This window comes from Hyla sarda, chromosome 10, assembly GCF_029499605.1.
Source record: "Hyla sarda isolate aHylSar1 chromosome 10, aHylSar1.hap1, whole genome shotgun sequence".
Lineage (NCBI taxonomy): Eukaryota > Metazoa > Chordata > Amphibia > Anura > Hylidae > Hyla > Hyla sarda.
In genome coordinates this window covers 35,793,404-35,816,981 of record NC_079198.1, presented here as the reverse complement: position 1 = coordinate 35,816,981, position 23,578 = coordinate 35,793,404, and the positions used below count along the sequence as shown (strand labels likewise).

Genomic DNA, 23,578 nt, shown 5'->3' with positions numbered 1-23,578 from the left:
AATGCATTTAAATGTCTTTTTTTTCTTTGCAACAGTTAAAGTGTAACTCTGACGTTGGTCCGGTGGCAGGATACTTGTTCAAATCTCCTGGTACTTTGTAGCCAGAGGCTTTGGATTTTCCAGAATGCCTACAGACTTTATCCATATCCTGATGGCGTTAGCAACTGACAAGTCTCAGGGTACAAATTGCCAGGAGATTTAAAGGGGTACTCCGCCCCTGGCATCTTATCCCCTATCCAAAGGATAGGGGATAAGATGTTAGATCGCCGCGGTCCCGCTGCTGCGGACCCCGTGGTTCGCCGCTGCGACACCCCTCTATCATTACTGCACAGAGCGAGTTCGCTCTGTGCGTAATGACGGGCGATACAGGGGCCGGAGCAGCGTGACGTCATGGCTCCGCCCCTCATGACATCACGGCCCGTCCCCTTAATGCAAGTCTATGGCAGGGGGCGTGACGATCACATGACCAAAGATCACCATGTTGAATTGTGCAGTATCTCAGCTGAAGGCCATAACACAAATACAATATAGGGTCCAAATCTAAGATATATAGGGGAAATTTATGAAAACCTGTGGAGTTGCCCAACCAGAGGCCTTTTTAAAAATGAGAGAAGCAATCTGACTGGTTGCTATGGGCAACTGCACCACTGATCCTCTACACAGGCTTTCATAAATATCGCCCATAGTGAATACTTTCCTTGTTTAAAGTGCAACTGTCACATAAAAATAGGTCAATAACCTGTCAGCATAAGCTGATCACTGGTATACTGCAGCCATACATTTGTTTTGGCATTCTGTGTCTTCTATGCTGTAATAACGACTTTTATCCAAAGTTGCCAAAAGTCAGAGAGACGTGGTCAAGGATCTACAATCACTTTCCCGAAGTCACAGCACCGCCCCGGCACCGCTCGCTGACTCATCGCACAAATGACATAATAGACAGAAACAGAGCTGCGTGTCAGTCAGGCTGGGGTGCTGCTGTGATGCCAGAGAAGAGAGGCTTGGCCGCCCCGAGGCATTGTAGATCCCTGACTACACCTCTCTGACTTTTGGCGACTTTGGATAAAAGTCATTTTTACAGCATAGAAGACACGAAGTGCCATAACAGAGAGATGGCTGCAGTATACCAGTGATCAGCTCGTAGGCTGCAGCAGGGCCATTTGAAGGAATTTGGGGGCCCCAAGCAGAATAGACATGGAGGCCCCCCCCCCCCCTCCACCCCACTTACGCTCTCAAAGCCTGCAGGAACCACAACGTAGCTATACAGTTTAAGTTCATCCACACTTTATATAAATAAAATAGGAGGTCTACAGTGCAAATACTGCTGTTGCATTTAATATGTATGAAATTTGAACATTTTCAACAATTGAACATTTGCAGAAAACATCACTGTACCATACAATCCAATATACATAAAAAAAGTGCACAATAACTAAATCCAACATAAAACACACACACACTCACATTAACATTTTTCAGTTCTTACAAAACATGTGTAAATTATCTAAAACTGCTGTTCGCAAACGTTGTTTTCTGCAAAGGCAATGACAATGTCCTCCATGTCCAAAGACTGGCGAACATCACGCTCAATTGACGTAAGTGCCAGTCCTGTGAGCCTTTCTTGGCCCATTGTGGATCTCATGTAATTTTTTATCAGCTTCAAAGCTGAAAAGCTCCTCTCACCAGAGGCCACTGACACAGGGAGAGTCAGGAGTAGACGCAAAGCAATGCTTAAATTACTGTACAAATCCAGTAGCTTCTCACTGTATATGTAATTTAGCATGTCAAATGCGGAAGTGCCTACATGGTCTTGACTTGACCCTGTAGCGTGGCTGAGCTCCTCTACCTCCTGGCTGTCACGCAGTCCGGCCAGGTACCGCGTGGTACAGGAGATTACATTTACTGTTCCCAGACAGACTGAAAGGAAGTGAGCACTCAGTGTACACTTCCTGTCAGTCCGGCCCGGGATCAGGAAACTGAATCTCCTGTTCCTGTACCGTGCGGTATTCTGCTGGACTGACAACCAGGAGGAAGAGGAGCTCGGCCACGCTACAGGGAAGGGGAGGAACTCGGGAGGTGACCAGGAGTGCTGCAGCCGCCTGAGGCTCTCTACAGAGCGCTTAGGGGGCTGCAGCCTTATAGGAAGCACAACAAGCACCAGCTCTGCTTGGGGCCCTGGGCCAGCTTGGGGCCCCAAGTAATTGCTTGGTTTGCCTGTCCTTTAGCGACGGGCCTGGGCTACAGTATACCAGTGATCAGCTCGTAGGCTGCAGTATACCAGTGATCAGCTCGTAGGCTGCAGTATACCAGTGATCAGCTCGTAGGCTGCAGTATACCAGTGATCAGCTCGTAGGCTGTGCCGATGGTTATTGACTTAATTTTATGCGACAGTTGCTCTTTAACAATTAAAATAAATCAGACCCTAAAACCCTCCTGTATTGTGGCCATGTTAGAGCAGCTCTCACCTGACCAGAAGCATTCACAGAATACAGGACTATTAAATCCAGTGACCACAGGGGGCTTCTTCTCTGATTGTATATCTTCTCCATCCAGCCCAGGCAAATATGATGATATCGCCTGATGACTGAAGACTATACCAAGACATCTGTGGCCCCTTACTTCCGGAGTCTACCCTAAACTCTATAGTTACACAACCCCCATCCATTACACTGCCATCCTGCTCCGCTAATGTGCTTGCTGCTGCCCCATTACCATGCCTACAGCATACCTAGGGGACAGTGTAGAAATCTAATGGGTAGGATCCGACCACTGGAACCCCTGGGTGATTGAAGCAGCAGCACATGATCCCATGTCACTCCATTATTTCTCTATAAGGTCTCCATACAATGCTCATAAGTCTGATAGAGAACAAATGGAGCTGCAGGTTATCATGTGCTGCTGCTCCATTCATTTGGGGGACAAGGGACCTCTATTCTCATGATCAGTGGTGGTCTCAGGGGTCAGGTCTCACCGATCAGATGTTCTGTGTATAGGTTATGACCTAAGGTGGACAGATCCCAGATTGGACCAAAAGACCCCCACACACACTGCTCCCCATGGCCCTCTCTCTCATATATACTTTTCTGTATGCCCCCCTATCTTACATTTATTGTTTTGTATGACCCCCCTATCACATATGTACTGCTCCCTATGACCCCCTATCTCATACATATTGCTCCCTATGGCTACCTTCTACACGTATACTTTTCTCTGTCTCAAATTTTGCACTGCTTCCTATGCTTCCCATTTACTGCTACCTATACCCCCATATATTGCTAACTTTTCAAATCCTGGGCTTACAACTTCTCTGCAGTTACCGTATTTTTCGCCGTATAAGACGCACTTTTTCTTCCCCAAAACTGGGGGGAAAAAGTCGGTGCGTCTTATACGGCGAATACACACCTATCGCGGCGGTCCCTGCGGCCATCAGCGGCGGTCCCTGCGGCCACCGATTGCGGTGATGCCCTGTATTAACCCTTCAGACGCGGCGATCAAAGCTGACCGCCGCATCTGAAGGGAAAGTGAAATCGCGGCGGTCCCGAACAGCCCGACTGAATAGCCGGGTTAGTGCTTACAGGACACCGGGAGGGACCTTACCTGCCTCCTCAGTGTCTTCTCAGGGATCCCCTGTATGGCCGGCGCTCTCCTTCCTCGTCATCACGTCGTCGCGTACGTGCGTCGGCATGCGTAATGACGTGATGGCGGCGACGGAGAGCGAGGATACCCGGCCGGCAGCAGAGACGTTCAACAGCAGGCCGCAGCAGAGCAACGGGGACACAGCGACAGCGATGGAGCGACATCCAGGGCACCGGTGACGGGTCCGGAGCGGCGGGGACACGTGAGTATTACCTCCTATGCAGTGGTCTTCAATCTGCGGGCCTCCAGATGTTGCAAAACTACAACTCCCAGCATGCCCGGACAGCCAACGGCTGTAGTTTTGCAACATCTGGAGGTCCGCAGGTTGAAGACCACTATTGGGTTCAAAATCTTTAATTTTTAGATTTTGCATCTAAAAATAGGGTGCGTCTTATACGCCAGTGCGTCCTATAGGGCGAAAAATACGGTATGTGATATGACTAGTCCGTGTGCACTCACTCTGGGTTCCTCTTTTTGAATGGCATGACATGTAGTTTACTTTACACTTTCTAGACCTTTATTAGTGTACATTAATCTTGCATACATATTCTATGTTATTTTTGAATGCATGAAAAAATATTTGACCATAATTGTTACATCTTTAGGTCTTCTGCAAGCAAATCTCCTTGCTCTTCCTCATCAGCAGGGTGGATCCCAAGCCGGAATGGGATTGGCTTCCCAGGTATGGTCTATTATATAATAAATATATCCTTATCATTAGAAAAAACTTAGTATGCAGAAGTGAGGAGTAGGACACAATTTAGCACTCCACTTCCCGGCTTGCCGCCTTTTCTATCTCGCTGCAAGAAACGAGCACCATAGACTTCTAATGGAGCTTGTCTCATGCAAGGAGATGGAGATTGCGTCAAATCATAGAAAGAAGAACACAGCCGAATACATTTCTACACTTACTCTATTAGTTGGGGTCTGAACACTCAGACTTAACACTCTTATGAGTAAAACATACATCAATCTATAACTAGCTAACTAGAAACCAGCTAAGAGGTCTGCTTTATGGGAAAATAAGGACATTTTCCAACCATTGACAGCAAATCTGATTCACCAGGAGCTGCTGACAGACAAGGCTTCCTTCCTGCCGAAGGGCCTAGTTGCCAAACATACCTGGCCAGAATAACTGGTGTACAGCACTCCCCAACCTACACACACTGGCTTCTCATTGGTAAAAAAAAAATACTTTCTGTGTCAAAGAATGACTGCAATCTACACAAAAAAAAGCTGACTTTCATGATCTGCACCACATTTTGAGCCTTGTTAAATAAAGGCTATGGCTCATTGAAAAGTCTCATGTAGTAATGAAAGCACAACAAACGGGGATTGCCAGTTTCCAATTCTTTATCCAAAACTTTTTTAGATAAAGAATTAGATACTGGCATTCCTAGTTTGTTGTGCTTTCATTACTACATGGTATTGTTGGACTCTGACTGGGGAATAAGGAGCCCCCGGATTGAACGCACAGGAGCCACCCAGTTACTAATCCAAAATTTGGTGCATTTTTGGCACATTTGATCCACCACTTCTTGCCACAGAGGCCATGTACACTTTTCAATGAATTAAATTCTGGCACAGCGGATCACTATCCGCTGTGTCAGAATTGAATTCATTGAAAAGGGTACATGGCCTCTGTGGCAAGAGGTGGTGGATCAAATGTGTCAAAAATGCACCAAATTTTGGAACACAGTTTTGGCATAAAACCAAGCCAACTAATAAATGGTGCAAAACTAGACACAACAGTCCAAAACTACTGTTTTAAATCTGGCACATTCTAACATTCTAATCTTTATTTCTCTCCCGCAGTATATATCATGTTGCAAACTCTGTGAGCAAAAAACGTTCATAACTTTATTATTACTAACACTATCTAACAGGCTGTGGGACGTCCAGGTCTCCCAGGATCTTCAATGGACCCTCATTTGGATATAGCAGAACACCTACATGCTCCAAAACACTTACCTGTGGCACCAGATGAGCCCAGTGACTTAGAAGAACTGGAAAAGTTTGCTAAAACCTTTAAGCAGAGAAGGATAAAGCTCGGATTTACACAGGTGAGAAATGTACAGTATATGTACACATAGACTAAACGTTATCTTATGTGTTAGCACTCATTACAATACTTAAACTGTTTTAATCACATCGTAAAGCATGATACTAAGTGCAAACAAAAGGAAAGGAGTAAATATACACAACTGGTGATACAATCTCTATTTCAGGGTGATGTTGGATTGGCCATGGGTAAACACTATGGAAATGATTTCAGCCAAACAACAATATCACGATTTGAAGCACTTAATCTGAGCTTCAAAAACATGTGCAAGCTCAAACCCCTACTGGAGAAGTGGCTGAGTGATGCAGGTAAGGGTTATATTGTTGGTCCAGCTCACAGAACTGTACACAACATCAATTCTGGCTCTTTGGGTTAGAGTTGCTTTTTGATGTATGTAGCTATTGCTTCTGAAATGCTGCTGGTAACCTGCATGTTTTTATACCTGCTAATTTGAGCAATTACAACCTGATAGTTAAAGAGGTATTCCAGGAAAAAACTTTTTTTTTTAATATATCAACTGGCTTCAGAAAGTTAAACAGATTTGTAAATTACTTCTATTAAAAAATCAATAATTATCAGCTGCTGAAGTTGAGTTGTTGTTTTCTGTCTGGCAACAGTGCTCTCTGCTGACAGCTCTGCTTGTCTCAGGAACTGCACAGAGTAGAAGAGGTTTGCTATGGGGATTTGCTTCTAAACTGGGCATTTCCCGAGTGATAGAACTTGGACAGAAAAGAACAACTCAACTTTCTGGAGCCAGTTGATGTATAAAACATTTTTTTCCCTGTATAACCCCTTTAAATAAGAAAAATTTGTGTAAGGCTCTTTGCTGCCACCAACATTTGTGTCGGGAACTACAGGGTTGCTCATGCCTTGATCTATGCTCCTTCGTACTGCTCAAGCACCGCCACTGACACATTGCTACTGACACAGGCCCCCCTCCTCAGGTAGGCTCTGTGACAGTAGCACAGTGTATGCAGCAGCCTCTAGCAGAGCAAGCAAAAGATGCTAGCAAACACCACTCCCTATGCTAGAGGTTGCACTATGCATTAGAATATACAATACATAGGGGAAGTCTCTGTACCATTAACACTGTGTCCACAGCTCCACGGACAAGTCGTGACCAGGACATGAACAGCCCTGCAGTTTCTGACACAAATATTGGTGGCGCAGTGACCCCCATGTGAGCCATACCTTTTTTGTTTTTTTATCCCCACAGACCTTTCCGATATAAACCTTTTTGTCAAAGAAGTATTTCAGGATATTTTTTTCTTCACCCTTTGAGCTCATGATGCCAAGTATAATACTGTGTAATATTCTTTTATTACATCCATGCAACTCTTTGTCCCGTTTTTTATTTTTTTATTTTTTTAACTGCAGACTGTCAGCTTTAATTTGAGGGTATTTACATCCAAATCAGGTGAACGGTGTAGGAATTACAACAGTTTGCATATGTGCCTCCCACTTGTTAAGGGACCAAAAGTAATGGGACAGAATAATAATCATATATCAAATTTAAAAGAGGAAATGGGGGCTCAGGGTCATGAATATTGAGCCAAATAGTATTTATTAATGTTTAAAAAATAATATACCAATCAGCGCTATGCGCTGTGACTGAGAGGGCCAACAGGGAGACAAGACAGCAACACAAAACAAAATATATACAAAATTGCTATTTTATTTAATATACTTCATTTTACATTGCCATCCCGTGTCCCCGTTGACTCACAAGGGCCCGGTGAGTCACAGTACACAACGCCGACCAATACACTATCCCTTTTTTTTTAACATTCAAACATGTTTATTAAACCAAATTGTAAAACAAATTCAGAAAAAGTCGTCAGCTCAGTACAATCATCAACATCTAGCAGTAAACAAGAGAAGCTAGGTAAACAACATACATGAGGTAGGACACAATCTGAGAGCAGCGTACCAAAGTGAAAAGACACATCCTACATATAGTGCAAGAGCGAATTGCATCCTAGTAGTACACAGTAATCAGAAGCTGTCGTAATTGCATAAGGCTGATCATAACAAGAAAGACATTTGGGATTTGGGGGGCAGAGGAGTAGAGATGGGGGAGGGAAGAGGGAAGGGGGGGGCTAAGGCGGGAAGAATAGAGGGTAAGGCAAAGGGGGTAGAGAATAGAGGGAAAAAGATGTAGTGTACAAAGGAGTACTAACCTGTGCTCCTCAAAAACTCTGCTGCCCATCAGGCCATCCTCCGTGCGCCTCCCCCCTCAGTCACCTCCAGCCACATACCAGGGGGGGTGTCCAAATGAACTCAAGTCCTAATATCATAATTGTTACTGTTCCCTGTAAAGGGGGGTCTCCAAAAAGGCCAGCCAAGGCTGCCAGATGGAGGCAAACCTGTCATTGCGGCCTGAGGAGTCCGCCATAAGTTCCTCCATTCTACATAGAAATAGAATTTCCCCATACCAATCTGACAGAGTCAGAGGGTCCATAGATTTCCATTCTCTTTGTCCCGTTTAACGCATGTCTTTTTATTTTACTGTTGTCTTTGACCTTTCCCAGCATTCCATGTGGCCAGAGACAATATATCATAAGTTACATAGTCTCCAGGGGGCATGGCCATGTTGCAGTGGGTGCGTTTACTTTACTTTATTTACTTCAGTAAATCCCTTCCACCCTACTATCCACCCAACATCTACAGCATAGCACGCTCCCCTGGAGACCATGTGACTTATGACATTGTTTATGGTTGCAGTGAATGCTGGGAAAGGTCCAAGAAAACAGTAAATTAAAAAGACTTGCACTACAGCACTTCCAGGTGTGGGTCCTGTGCATGAAAACAGGACATAGTGGCCCAAGTAGGTAATAAAAGTATATTTCACAGTATTATAACTTAACATCATGGGCTCAAAGGCTACAGCAATAAAAATCATGGAATATCCCATGAATATGTAAATAAGGCTCAAAAGCCCCAAGGGTGTTTCTCAGCATGGCAAGAGCCTAGGTAAATCCAGTACATACTTTCCTATTCACCACCTCTGTACCCACTTGAATCTGCCAGCCCCATCTGACTTACAGCCACTAGCTTGAGCCTCGCTTAGATGTGTGTGTTGGAGGTGGGAGGGGTTCATGAAATAAACTGTTACATTTGTGGCCCTAGATATTTAGAATAAGTTAGTTAGTAATATAGTTCTGACTATGTTCTTGTAATTTTCATTCTATAATAACTTGCCTTGTTCTTCTGTTGTCTAGAGTCTGCTCCATCAGATTCTGCCATAACTCCCAATACTACTTATCCACAATTAAGTGAAATGTTTGGTCGTAAAAGGAAGAAAAGAACAAGCATTGAAACAAATATCCGTATGACTTTGGAGAAACGCTTTCAGGATGTAAGATTGTTGTTGGACTCTACTATCTACTTCTTACTTATATCATTACTGAGTAACCAGTATGGTGTTTATATTCCTCTTACAGAACCCAAAGCCAAGCTCTGAGGAGATTAGCATGATTTCCGAGCAACTTGGTATGGAAAAAGAGGTGGTACGGGTTTGGTTTTGTAATAGACGGCAGAAGGAGAAACGAATTAACTGTCCGATCAATATGCCACTGAAGTCTCCGATCTATAACCCAAGAATGGTAAGATTTTCAGTCTAGTATCCAGGCCACCATAGATTAATGTACATACAGATTATCCTTATGTCTTCACCTCAACATCCTTTACAGCTAGAGAAAATACTTTTTCTACGCCATTATAGAAGGGCATTCTGTACTGTAAGAACAGTAAGACTATGGAACTCTCTGCCAGAGATAATTTTTATGTGAACTCAAAAAAAAAATTTCAAAAAGGGCCTGGAAGATTAGGAGATGCAGGGAAAGAGGAACAGTCAAATAATTACTCTGATATTTGGTAGCCCTAACAGCATAAAACAGCAATAGTTTCCAATCAGGATTACATTATCTACAATGGGAAAAACACGTTTCGCAACTGAACAGTACGCTTCCTCAGAATCATGCAGATACAAGCTAAATCCAGTTCCTCATTTTGCTTTAAACTGCATGAATCTGATAGTGTCTTGTTCAGATGAAAAGCATGTTATGTTCATTTTAAATGAAGTGATCCTGCTTGAAAACGTATAACTGTTTCCATTATGGTTTGTTCAAACAAACAAAAACAAAAAAACAACTCAAAAGCACCCCAAAAAGGCCCCCTTAAAACTTTGAAACACAGTTTTAAGTCTCTGTTGACTTTAATTGAGAATGTTCAAAACAGCATGAAAATTGCTTTTTCAGAGCAGTTATACTTGTAAGCTCACATTAAAGTGAATAGAAGCTTGAAAAAACACCTTTGACGCATGTTCCCATGTGCCGTATTTTGCTGCATATTTGCTGCAGCGTATTTTCTTTCCCATTGAAGTCAATGGGTGGCAAAATATTTAGCTGATTTTTCTACTCAATGACTTCAATTTGTAGCAAAATATGCAGCAGCAAATACACAGCCAAATATGGTACGTGGGAAACTAGAAAAACGAATTCTAAAAATATGTAAACTTTTTTAACGGCCTGTAAAAGGTGGAGGCCTGTAAAAGGTGGAGGCATTTTTTCAGGTGGTTTGTACACATGGTTATTATATTCTTTCAGTGTATCAAATACCCGATTTTCTGTGGCACTTTTCAGCACTTTTACATCTGGTCATATGTACCCTGGAGGAGTAGTTATTCTGATAAGCTTCTATGACAATTGTGCTTCTCAGGCAGCACATTGCAAGGTTTGTAGGGCTTACATCTCCCTTCTTCTGTACCAACTTATTGGGACCTAAATATATAGCATGGTAAACATTGGCCTGGATGACTCTTTGCGGTGTAAAAATGTTACAGGTTATAGTTAAAGGGGTTGTCTCAGCTCACTCTTTCCAACTTTTTCCCAGAGTTCCGTAAACAGGGTATCCCATGTGGTTGCGTCTTTTTTGTAACTTTCATTAAAGTTTATAGGAGTTATGCAAATTGGCTGCTTTGGGCTTTCCTGACCACCTCCAGCCACTGCAGGAGGAGCCAAAGAAAACCAAAAAGAGCCAGCTGGGACAATCCTTTTAGACTATAGAGTTTAGAGAGTGTAGAGAAGTGTTTCTATCAAAGCGCAAACAATTTGTGGGTGTAATTTGCTGTACCCATCATTCTAATAGCATAAGGATACATCATTGTTATCAGAACAGGAGAAATTAGGTCCTAGTAATAAATCTAAAAAAGAAATGAACTGCATTACTGATACAACTGTGCTTATTACTGATGAACTAAGAAATTACATCCGTTTAGTCTTGAGAAGAGACGCTTTAAGGGGGGATATGATCAGCTTATTTAATTATATGAATGGCCCATACAAAAATGCAGAAAAGCTGTTCCAGGTAAAACCCCCTTAAAAGACAAGGAGGCACTCCCTCCAGATGAATTAAAAAACGGTTAATTCTAAAGGGCCTTCTTTACCATAAGAACTGTGAATTTATGGATCAGTCTACCTCAGGAACTGGTAACAGCAGGAACAGTTGAAAACTTCAAAACAGAGTTAGATACATTCCTAGAACAAAATAACATTAATGCATATGCTGAAATATAGACTCACCTCCCCTCCCCTTCATCCACCCATGTCCCTTCCCTTCACCTCCTTGATATGAACTTGATAGGCATGTGTCTTTCTTTTTAACCGTACTAACTGTGTAACTTTCTATGCATGAACATATACATGGATATTATAGAAATAGACATTCTGTTCTGGAAGAAAATTACTTATTTTTGTTTTAATTTCATACCAGGTATCTACGTCTAGTTCTCTGGGGTCTCTGGGTATTACTCCAATGCACAGCACAATAACCAGCACAGGTAACTCATGATAACATGACATTATGTTAAAATAAATTGCCATATTTAATTTTAAGACTAAGGCTAGGTTCACACAAGGTATTTTCAGGCGTATTTAATTGTAAAAATATGTTTGGAAAATTGCGTCCGTATTTTATGAATTAATGTGCTCTATGTAAGTTAAAGGGGTACTCCAGCCCTAATATATCTTATCCCCTATCCAAAGGGGATAAGTTGTCTGATCGGGGGGGTGCCGCCGCTGGGGACCCCCGCAATCTGTCATGCAGCACCCACCTTTGCGAGCTCTCCGCAGCGCTGGAGGCTCCGAGTGTGCAGCGTGACGTCCACGGGGCCAGAGTATCGTGACGTCACGACTCGGAGCCTCCAGCGCTGCCGAGAGCTTGCAAAGGTGGGTGCTGAATGACAGATTGCGGGGGTCCCCAGCGGCAGGACCCCCCTTGATCAGACATCTTATCCCCTATCATTTGGATAGGGGATAAGATGTATTAGGGCCGGAGTACCCCCTTAATGGGAAAGTGGTTGTCTGTGCGCACAATATGTTAAATAATGTATTTTTTTACATATCACTTATTTACAAAGCTGTAAAAAATATTTTCTTGTTATTACATACTGTGTGCACAGACAACAAAGCATGTTATTTAACCCATTCTAGGACCAAGGCGTACAGGTACGCCCTTGCGTCCCGGGACTTAAGGACCAAGGCCGTACCTGTATGCCCTCAGCGTTTCCATTTACGGCCAGTAACCGGGCGGTGGAACAGGATGATTTATTTCAGTAGGCATTCTGTGCAAACCCCTGGGGAGGTCCTGCGACCCCCCCCCCCCCCCCCCCCACACACACACACACATGTCAATTCAAACCGGCGATTTGCAGCGATTTAGGTCTCCAGCGACCCGGTGTCCCAGAAAAAAAGGGTGATCAGGGCTGTTTGCGACAGCCCCAATCATCCCTAGCCAGCAGGAATGAGGTGGCACTGGTTCCACCTCACAATCGTCCTGATTCGTTGGCCGTTGTCAGCCGGCGAATAAGGACTCCTGCTGGGGGTGTCACTAATGGCACCCATTCTGCCCCTACTCCGGAGGACAAATGCGGGTGCCGGGAGTTCATACCTGCAGCGGGGGGGCCCCGATCCCCGGTGTTGGCTGTGGGATCGGGGCACTAGAACCGAAGGAGGCGACGGCGGCGATCACTGAAGAGGAGCTGGAGGGAGGCAGCAGAAGGAGGTAAGGCCTTGCCACCTGCTGTTGCTTAACAACAACTCCCAGCATGCACATCCAAAGGGCATGCTGGGAGTTGTAGTTATGCAACAGCTGGAGGCACATTTTTGCTATGAAAAAGTGTACCTCCAGCTGTGGCATAACTGCAACTCCACAGCATGCACAGACAGCCAAAGGGCATTCTGGGAGTTGTAGTTGTGCCTCCTGCTGTTACATAACTACAACTCCCAGCATGCCCTTTGGCTGTGCATGCTAGGAGTTCTACTATACAACAGCAAGAAGCGAGTGCTGTGTACCTCCAGCTGTTGTATAATATAACTCTCACCCTGCACAGCCAAGGGGCATGCTACCAGGGCCAGATTAAGGCTGCCTGGAAGACAGAGCACTTCATTATGATGCCCCCCCCCCCCAACAGTCCCCCTTCCCTTCCACTGAGTGGAACAGGAGTCAGGTCCCCGTTAAAATAAAACGGGCTGCATGGTCTAAAATCACTTTAGTTCAAGTCACTCTTTGCAGCTGTTCCAAAGCTACAACCCCCATTATGTCTGGAGAGCTTCAGGCGTTATAGGAGTCGTAGTTTTGTAACAGCTGGAGCCTCATATACAGTGTCATCCATTATTACTGCAAAACTTAGAAGTGAGGAGAGATCTAATGGGACAGTCAGGAGATACACAAGTATAAAATGACTCACAGGAGACGTCTTCTCTGTTGTTTTTCCTTTTCTTCTTCATTTGGTCCAGACGCCAGGTCTTCTTCCAGCTCCATCTTCCAGGTTGACGCCTGGACATCATTGGTTCCTCACTTTGCCAGACGATCCTCATCCTCTGTATAAAGACAACAATCATTATAACCCTTCAAGAGACTGTGTTTTCCCCTGCTCATCATCCCCCCCTGATCATCATTCCCCCCCTGCTCATCATTCCACCCTCCCCCCCCCCGCTCATCATTCCCCCCCCCTGCTCATCATTCCCCACTGCTCATCAATCCCCCCTGCTCATCATTCCCCCCTGCTCATCATTTCCCCCCCCCCTGCTCATCATTTCCCCCCCTGCTCATCATTCCCCCCCCCTGCTCATCATTTCCCCCCCTGCTCCTCATTCCCCCCTGCTCATCATTCCATCCCCCCTGATCGTCATTCCCCACCTGCTCATCATTCCCCCCCTGCTCATCATCCCCCCTGCTCATCATTCCCCCCCTGCTCATCATTCCCCCCCTGCTCATCATTCCCCCCCCCCCCCCGCTGCTCATCATTCCCTCTCTGCTCATCATTCCCCCCCTGCTCATCATTCCCCCCCTGCTCATCATTCCCCCCCTGCTCATCATTCCCCCCTGCTAATCATTTCCCCGCCCGCTCATCATTCCACCACCCCCTGCTCATCATTCCATCCCCCCTGCTCATCATTCCCCCCCTGCTCATCATTTCACCCCTGCTCATCATCCCACCTGCTCATCATTCCACCCCTGCTCATCATTCCACCCCTGCTCATCATCCCCCCCTGCTCATCATTCCCCCCATCATTCCCCCCTCATCATTCTCCCCCTGCTCATCATTACCCCCCCGCTGGTCATCATGACCCCCCCTGCTCATCATCACCCCCCCCCCCCCCCGCTCATCATTAACCCCCCCCCCCGCTCATCATTACCCCCCTTGCTCATCATTACCCCCCCTGCTCGTCATTACCACCCCTGCTCGTCATTACCCCCCTGCTCGTCATTAGCCCCCCCCTCTGCCTCATCCTCCTCCCCCACTCATAATCCTCCCCTGCTCATTGTTCCCCCCTCCTCCTGCTTTTTCTATTTTTCATATTTACTTACCCTGGCCGTGCTTGGCAGGCTCAGGTAGTGTCAGGTCTCGTGGGCTGTGACGAGTTACGTCTCCTGCGGCTCCTCTGCACAACGTCACTCGTCATTTTCCACAGCGCTGGGGTGTAATGAAGAAAACTGTGCCCTGTAGCGGCGCGGCTGCCGGAAATGAGGAGTGATGTCCCTCACACTGTGCAGAGGAGCCGCAGGAGACGTCACTCGTCACAGCCCACATGACCCGATGCATCACCTGAGCCTGCCGAGTGGGGCCAGGTAAGGAAATATGAAATATAGAAAAAGCAGGAGGAGTCCGGGGCGGGCCCACGGGAGCCGCCGCTGGTCACTGTTTTAAAGTGGCTGCGGCCGGGCTATCGGGGGCCCCGATCCGCTACTAAGCAGCCCGCAGGGATGTCCCGAATGTGACGGGGCCCCCTGCGGGCACGGGAACTCGAGCAGGTGCTCCATGAGCGCCAATGATGTGGCGGCCCTGCATGCTACAGCCAAATTATCCAGGTTTTGGCTACTACCTGATGGAGAGTTTATTCCAACCATGAAACACATTGGCCCTTATTTACTAAAAGTGGAGTGTAGGTTTCTTTGTGAGTTTTATTTACCTACAATTTTTTTCCACAGTATTTACTAAGGTTTCCCTACATTTTCCACTATCCCTACATTTTCCTTTTTTTACACATGCTCTGATCTGTCGGGTTTTCCTCAGCTTAAATCCACTACATTTTCTGTGAAAACCTTAGTAAATATGTTTGATTTTTGTAAAAATGTCGGGACCACGCCTCTTTTCGGTGACCACGCCCCCTTTCCCTGGCGGCCATGTCCCTTTTTTGAAGTTTCCTAGTAAAACGGAGAGATAGTCGGGTTTTTCGATTCTGGCGCAAATTCTGGCGCAAAATCTGGCGCAGACAGAATTTCTGACACAATTCGCCAGAATCTGCTGCACAACCCGACAAAACATGTCGGGTTTGCAATAGTAAATGATGGTCATTGGTTTTTTTAGCCTAAGTTACAATAACAGTCATCATTCATTGTGTCTGAATTGGGGAACAGCACTAACACGAACGTCCCAATTATTGCCGTGTGTTGCAACATATACCATCCTACTTTTCTACAGTGATGTGTCATTGCTTAACTTATGTACAATTGCTATGCAGGAGTATGAAAAAAAGGTTATAACTAGAGATAAGCTTATCTCCCAAGATTCTTTCGGGTCCAGTTTGGTGAATCTGTCAAATTTATTTTGGATCACAATTCAGGTTCAGAAGTGCTCCGCAAGTATGTACAGTGCACTGGGCAGCTGGGCTCAGTTCATCACCTCTTACTTCCAGGCCAATCAATGTACAGGATCACAGATGTAATGAATCCGAAATGAATCCCAAAAAGTTCAAATTCAAATGAATTCAAATATTTTGAAATTCAGATTGAATTTATTTAATGCCGAAACGATTGGCTTATCTCTGGTATTAACTATATGAAGAAAGGTATATAGTAGTTGGTCAGCTTATACATTTGCATACAGTAGTTGATCATTTTTGCTTTGCAGTAGCTAAAACTGTTAATTTGGTGCACATTGGTGTATTGTAGTATACATACACAAGTATGGTATAGGGAATCTGAACTTATTACCTCTGATTTTATAGTAACGTCATCTTGTTCCCCTGGGAGCTCCAGTAGACCATCCTCGCCAAGCTCAGGTCTCCACTCCAGCAGTCCTGGAATTTCTCTAAATAATTCCAAACCCAATGTCAATACCTCCAGCTACAGTTCTCCTGGGTGAGGTTATTTTGTTTTCTTAGCACATAAGTGACTGAGCTTTGATCATCCATGTTTAGCATTAAAAAAGTAGCAGAATGATACACAGTGCTATAAACATTCTATAGATCTATTCATATTGCCATCACAGCTTCCATTTTCACAGATCTGTGACTGATACGGTTACACTGTAATGATCTGTCATGATCTGTTGTTCTCCTTATTAAAGGGAATCTGTCACCAGCATCACCTGCACTAACTTAATGGTACAGGCTCAAAGTGCGGGTGATGCTGATTACAATGGTCTTACTGTTTTGTAATTTTGGCATCCGTTCCTCTGCTGTGCCTGGAAATGTAAATGTGTAAAATGTGGTGCGTTCCTAGCCCCAAATGCACCGTGATGTTCGTCCTGCATCTGTCATGTTAAAGGAGAAGTATCACATACAAAAACGTATCCCCGCAGGATAGTGTATACGTTTTGTATCGCGGGGTTCTGACCACTGAGATTCTCCTGTATGGGGCCCCGGCTTTCCCCGGGAACAGAGCGTGTTGACCCTCGCACAAAGTGGTTGCCGACACACCCTCTCCAAACAGCTCTGCCATGGAGATATATGGAGGGGGCTTGTCGGCCACTGATTCATGTTGGGGTCGACACGCTCTGTTCCCTGAAAGAACAAGGGCCTCATACAGGAGATTGCGGGGGGTTTGATCACTGCAGAAAGTGGAAATGTTTTTGTACAGGATATATCCCCATTAATGTCCTCTTCATGCATATTAATGTTCTTCCCCTGTGAGATCTGTATCACGAGCAGAGAGATCGCATATACTGTCATCTCACAGTGACAATCGTGCTTGCGCAGCTTCCACCTGCAAGCGTCATACAGCTACAGTCATCTTTGCAGGGCATGCAAGATGGTCACTGCCGACAGTATATGAGATCGCTCAGCTCACAATATAGATTTTACAGCAGGTGAAACGTGAATATGCATGAAGAGGGCATTAACATGGAAGATGTGGGCTATGGTGCACTCAAGGTTAGGAAACACGCAGAGCACATCAAGCCACTTAATTTGCATATTTACATTTTGGGGCACAATAGAGAAATGGAAACACAGATCAAAAATGGGAAAGAACATTGTAATTAGTGTCACCCACACTTTACGCCTGTACCAGCAGGTTAGTATGGGTGACGATGATGGCAGATTCCCTTCACTCCTTTCACTTATAATATGACAATAATAATCAAACACTGTTCTTTTTCACTGCATATGATGGCACTGAATGTATCTTTTTTTAACAATGACAGAAAAACACTGCAAACAAAGGAACTAACACAAATGTAAACAGAGCCTAAGGCTTTGTACATACAGATTTTTTTGACACGTCAAAATCAGCATCTAGTTCAGATCCAAATAATTTAAATGGGATGCCCATGTCAAATTTCACAAATACAACATGTTCCAAATTATTATGCAAATTCTATTTAAGTGTCACAAAGATTAAATATTTTGCTTTTCAGTTTAACTCATGCATGGCATTGTGTCTCATGGCTCTTTTGATCACTGAAAACAATCTCGTACACCTGTGATAATTAGATTGCCAGGTGAGCCAAATTTAAGGAAAAACTACTAAAGGTGGATGTTCCACATTATTAAGCATAGCACCATTTTCAAGCAATATGGGGAAGAAAAAAGCATCTCTCTGCTGCCGAAAAGAGTGAAATAGTTCAATGCCTCGGACGAGGTATGAAAAAATTAGATATTTCACAAAAACTTAAGAGTGAATATCGTAATATTAAGAGATTTGTGGCTGATTCAGAGCACAGACAGGTTTGTGCAGATAAAGGCACATTGAGGAAGATTTCTGCCAGATCCATGCATCGGATCAAGAGAGCAGCTGCTAAAATACCAATACATAGCAGAAAACAGATATGTGAAGCTGCTGGTGCCTCTGGAGTCCCACAGACATCAAGGTGTAGAGTCTTCCAGAGTCTTGCAACTGTGCAATTAACCTTCTATTCAGCCACCACTAACCAATGCTCACAAGCAGAAACGGCTGCATTGGACAGAAAAATACATGAAGACTAATTTTCAAACAGTCCTGTTCACTGATGAGTGCCGTTCAACCCTGGATGGTCCAGATGGATGGAGTAGTGGATGGTTGGTGGACAGCCACCCTGTTCCAACAAGGCTGCAATGTCAGCAAGCCGGTGGTGGAGTCATGTTTTGGTCCGGAATCATGGGAAGAGAGCTGGTCGGCCCCTTTAGGGTTCCCAAAGGTGTAAAGATGACCTCCGCAAAGTATGTGGAGTTTCTGACTGACCACTTTCTTCCCTGCTACAGATGGAAGAACTATCCTTTCTGTAATAAAATCATCTTCATGCATAACAATGTACCATCTCATGCTGCAAAGAATACCTCTGTATCAATGGCTGCTATGGGGATAAAAGGAGAGAAAGCCATGGTGTGGCCTCCATCCTCCCCTGACCTCAATCCTATTGAGAACCTTTGGAGCATCCTCGAGCAAAAGATTTATGAGTGTGGGAGGCAGTTTACATCCAAACAGCATTTCTGGGAGGCTATTCTGACATCTTGCAAACAAATTCAAGCAGAAACTGTCCAAAAACTCACAAGTTCAATGGATGCAAGACTTGTGAAGCTGCTATCAAATAAGGGGTCCTATTTTAAAATGTAACACGACCTGTTAAAATGTTTAAAAAGTTAAAATGTTGTTAAAAGTTTGTGTCATGTCTGTATTGGCCTGTGTCCACACACAGCTATTGGTTTGAATGTGTGTGAACAGTTTTATGTTCTCTGGTCAGGGAATAGTTAATAGTCTTTGACTTGCTAGCCAATAGCTCCTTGGATGTGTCTATTTAAAGTCAGCCCAGTCTAGCCTTTGCGCTGGTGATACTTCATTATATCCTGACTTGCTAAGACACTGGACATGATGCATGGAGCTCTTGGTGAAACACTCTTTGTTTTTAATCTACTATCTCTGTCTTAGCATGCACTTTGTATATTCTAGTTTTAGCCATGGTTAGGTGGCATGCTTATAGTAGATTTTAATCTTTTTTTTGTATAGTCGGTTTTAGGATTTGTATATCCTTTCTGTTATGTATGTGTTCATTCTGTGTTTTCTCTTGTATCCGTTTATATGAAGTTCTGTGTTTTATAATTCTGTTTTCCTACTGGGTCAGCTTCTGACCACACTATGGAGTGTGCCGCTGGCCAGTAGTCTATTTTGATTTATTATTAATGGCTATTCCTTAAGTGGAGTGGGGAGTCCAGTTTGTGTGTTCAGTGTGAACAGTGTTCTATAAATATATCCTGTGTTTCTAGGCATCCCTGTTATATGTCCATGGGGACTTCGTGTCTACTGAAGGTTTTATGTGGGATTGTGAATATTCCTGTTTAGCGATAGATCCCGTTTACCTGTCCGTGGGGACTCAGAGGGTATTGTTATTCCTGTTTTGTACTGGAGTCTGTTCAGACTTATCCATTTTCCTGTCTGGTGTTTTGAACTCTAGATATGTTTATTAATTCTTTATTCAGATCTTTGGAGTTCTGTTCATGACCGCTTATCTATAGTGTCCTCTGTTCACGACCACTGAGTCCTCTGTTCATGTCCGCTGATGTAGTGTCCTCTGAACTTTATACTATAGAGTTCTATGTTCCTGTTATGTTTCTGGTTTGTGACCGACTTTATTAGTATGTGTTTTTATTAGGCCCTTGCATGTCAGGGAGGGACCGGTGCCCAGTTCTTGATCCACCGGTTAGGGTGGATGGGCAAGTATGCAGGGAAAGCGGTTTTAGGGTCATTTTAGGGCTCACTCTCCCTGTCCCCCTGGTCAGTCCCTTACAATTTGATTGAAATAGCTTTAGATTTCAGTAAATATGCTGCAAAGACAACAAATGACAATTTTCAGTTCTTTACAACCTATAAAGTGTTTTGAAACTTACTGTGCGTAATAATTTGGAACAGTGCATTGTAAGTTTTTTTTATGTAAAAAAATATATATATACTGTTATTAGGAGGTTTGTTCAATAAAATTGTACTCCTATTAGCTGATAACATGAGAATTATGCTGACTGTTATTTACATCAATTATTTAGGTAAATTGGAAAAATATAATTTGCATATTAATTTGGAACAGTTTAATTTCTCAATTTTAAAATCTGTATAAAAAATGTACATGTCTATGCAAACAGCAGTGCTGTAAGACAGACCACCGCTGATCTAAAATTGATGGCCAAACTAGAGAATAGGCCATCAATTTTATATGGTTGAATAACCCCTTTTACTTTTCTTAATATATAAATGTGAATAAACCTTTAGCATAAGGACACCACAATTTACATTGGAATCTGTTTACATACAGTCTATTGACATGTGTAGATATTTAAAGGCAATTGCCATAGAGCCATGTATTGAGAGCATTAAACGATTTTAGATGTTTCTACAGAGCATTACATGATTTATCTTGGTTGTAGATGTAGGACAAACTTGACAAAACCTGTGGTGCTTATTGTTAAAAAATGTATAGAAACATCCATCCTTTGCCAAATGAGAACCTAATAACCCTCAAAGACTTTAGATGGTTGGTGGGATCTTTTTCAGCTTACAATGATTTTCCACACAAGAACACTGTTTAATTTTTCTTATGAATATGTTCAAAATTCAATAATGCATAATGGGTACGATAGGTTTCTACATCACAAAAACTTCTCAAAAAATTGTTTTGTTTTTTATTTATTTTTTTACATTGAAGTAAAACAAGTGTCAGGGACTTATTTTTGGTTATTGATTATTTGCCAAAATACATGCAAACATCTTAGAAAATGTCTCATTTTATAAAGAGAGTTTTTTTTTTTGGGGGGGGGGGGGGCTATAGTGCTTGCTACATCCCAAAGAACTGCTGAAAAATCAAATTAAAATACTTAAAAAATATGTTTTTTGTTATTTTAAGTGAACTCCAATAACAACCCACATTTCATGAGTGTGACTGGGGTTTCTGCAACCAAGTTTTCATGTAAGGGATCATTTCTGGAGTGGATTTTGCCCACTGCCACAGAAAGCAAAGCACCGTGGAAAGGAGTGGCGTGTCATTTTTTGTGTGAAATGATGAGGATTACCCCTGATGATTTACTGTGGGACTAATGGTTGTGTAAATAATATGGTGATATCAGTGTGGGAGAAGAGACAGAGGGATGAGACAGAGAAGTTATCTTGTTACAATTAATTTATTTTCCTTTTTTATGCATTCTTGCTGGATACAGACCATGGTATCGATGGAATCAACCAACATATCTTCACTGATTCATCTCAACTGTGGGGGAAACTTCAATCAGACACTGAATGTAGAATCACTGCCACAAGTAGACTCCATGCACAATATGGACTTCAAGCTACTGATGAAAAACTATTCATTCCAAAGACTCTGTACCGCTGATGGTCATGTAGAATCAGCATCCATCTGAAGCTTCATTTTTGTGTACCACTATGACAAGTTAGCATCACCACAAAATGCAAGCAAAGTTATACACTTTGTCTTCATCCTGACATGGCATCGACCATTTTCACTGTTAAATGGGGACTAAATTATTTAATCTTGTAAATATTCTTATTTTTAAATGATGTGTGAGTTGTACTTTACTATATAATTCAGAAGAAAAAAAAAGTTTTCCGAATGATATGTTTAAGTTCTGATAACTAATATTGTTACAAATGCTGCATTTGATGGTGTGGAGATAGCCAACGAGATCTTAAAGGGGTACTCGGTTGGAAAACATTTTTTTTTTTTTTTTAATCAACTGGTTCCAGAAAGTTAAACACTTCTATTAAAAAATCTTTTCTTTTTTTAATAAATTTTTTTTGTCTTCTCCACAGTGCTCACTGCTGACACCTGATGCCTGTATCAGGAACTGTCCAGAGCAGGAGAAAATCCCCATAAAAAACCTATGCTGCTCTGGACAGTTCCTGATACGGGCATCAGGTGTCAGCAGAGAGCACTGTGGACAAGACAAAAAAGAAATTCAAAAATGAAAGAATTTCCTCTGTAGCATACAGCAGCTTAAAAGTACTGGAAGGGTAAAGATTTTTTTTTTTTTAAACTTGACAAAAGATTTTTTTAACAGAAGTAATTTACAAATCTTTTTAGCTTTCTGGCACCAGTTGATTTAAAAAAAAAATGTTTTCCACTGGAGTACCCCTTTAATCCTGTATATATGATAACTACAAATTATTGATCCACAAATACTTACATTAATAAAATGCCTGGTCTGTGTTCTTCACTAGTGAGCTTTTTTCAGACTATTTTATATTTCATCTTTATTGCTTAGTTGTCATATCAATGGAGGTGGTAGTAGTGAATTTGGCATAAAGAGGAACTAATTGGGGAGCTACCTGGCGTTCAGCTTACCCATTGTAAATTAAGAGCACACTCTTAAAGGGGTTGTCCCACCAGTTATAATATACTGAATGTAATTATATAGTGCCCGCTGAGACAACAATATTACCAAATACTTTCAATTTTTATTATTGCCTTGTTCAAAAGTTATTCCCTTACCTGTTGGTTCCTTGTGCGGCACCTCTTTTCCCACAATTAAAAGTTATCCCCCTTCAGGTCTGAAGTTCAGGCTGTTTACCTTACAGAGCATTGCTTGGACTGCATACTGTGCCCATTTTCTAGACCAGTTAAAGCAGCACTCCAGATTTAGTTTAAGGCTACTTACACACTGCCATTTGTCTCCAGCAGTGTGAAGCCCGTTATTTTAGGATCGCGAATAGCAGGAGAAAAATTTGTGCTTGCACAAATTTTTTCCCCGCTACTTGCCGCTAAAAACTAACGGGTCCATCAGGACCCGTCGGCACCCATTGGGATTCGTCGGGTAACAGATCTGTTTTCGGACCAAAAAAAATAGAGCCTGACGGACCCGTTAGTGATGGGTCCCGACGGCAGTGTGAAAGGAGCCTTATATGCCCATATCATGCACACTTACCATCATAAGTCCTACAGTATAATCTGCTTTATTCCAGCACAGCTGCATCCATACATTTCATTACTGTACCTAGGTAATGTGACCAGCATTCAGGTGATCAGTTTACATGGCAGCTGAAGGACTTCTGAAGGCCTCCATGCTGGCCACTTTGTGATTTACTAATCAAGCTATGAGATGGAAACAACTGCCTGTAGAGCTCAAAGAAAGGATTGTTTATAATTGGGGGAGAAATTGATAAAGAAAAATGACCTAGAAC

At 43.2% G+C, this 23,578-nt stretch overlaps 1 protein-coding gene across 2 annotated transcripts in view; it reads left to right on the top strand.

The window, feature by feature from the left end:
- The window catches only part of POU2F3 (POU class 2 homeobox 3), a 169,745-nt gene extending 147,666 nt beyond the window's left edge, over positions 1 to 22,079 (top strand). For both annotated transcript variants that reach the window (XM_056541907.1, XM_056541905.1), the window contains 8 exons: positions 4,242 to 4,318; positions 5,523 to 5,699; positions 5,865 to 6,006; positions 8,920 to 9,056; positions 9,142 to 9,303; positions 11,471 to 11,537; positions 16,210 to 16,342; positions 21,601 to 22,079. In XM_056541907.1, coding sequence (XP_056397882.1) covers positions 4,242 to 4,318; positions 5,523 to 5,699; positions 5,865 to 6,006; positions 8,920 to 9,056; positions 9,142 to 9,303; positions 11,471 to 11,537; positions 16,210 to 16,342; positions 21,601 to 21,640 — 935 coding nt within the window. In that variant the 3' untranslated portion in view covers positions 21,641 to 22,079. The remainder of the gene's footprint in view (positions 1 to 4,241; positions 4,319 to 5,522; positions 5,700 to 5,864; positions 6,007 to 8,919; positions 9,057 to 9,141; positions 9,304 to 11,470; positions 11,538 to 16,209; positions 16,343 to 21,600) is intronic.
- The last annotated feature ends 1,499 nt before the right edge of the window (positions 22,080 to 23,578 follow it).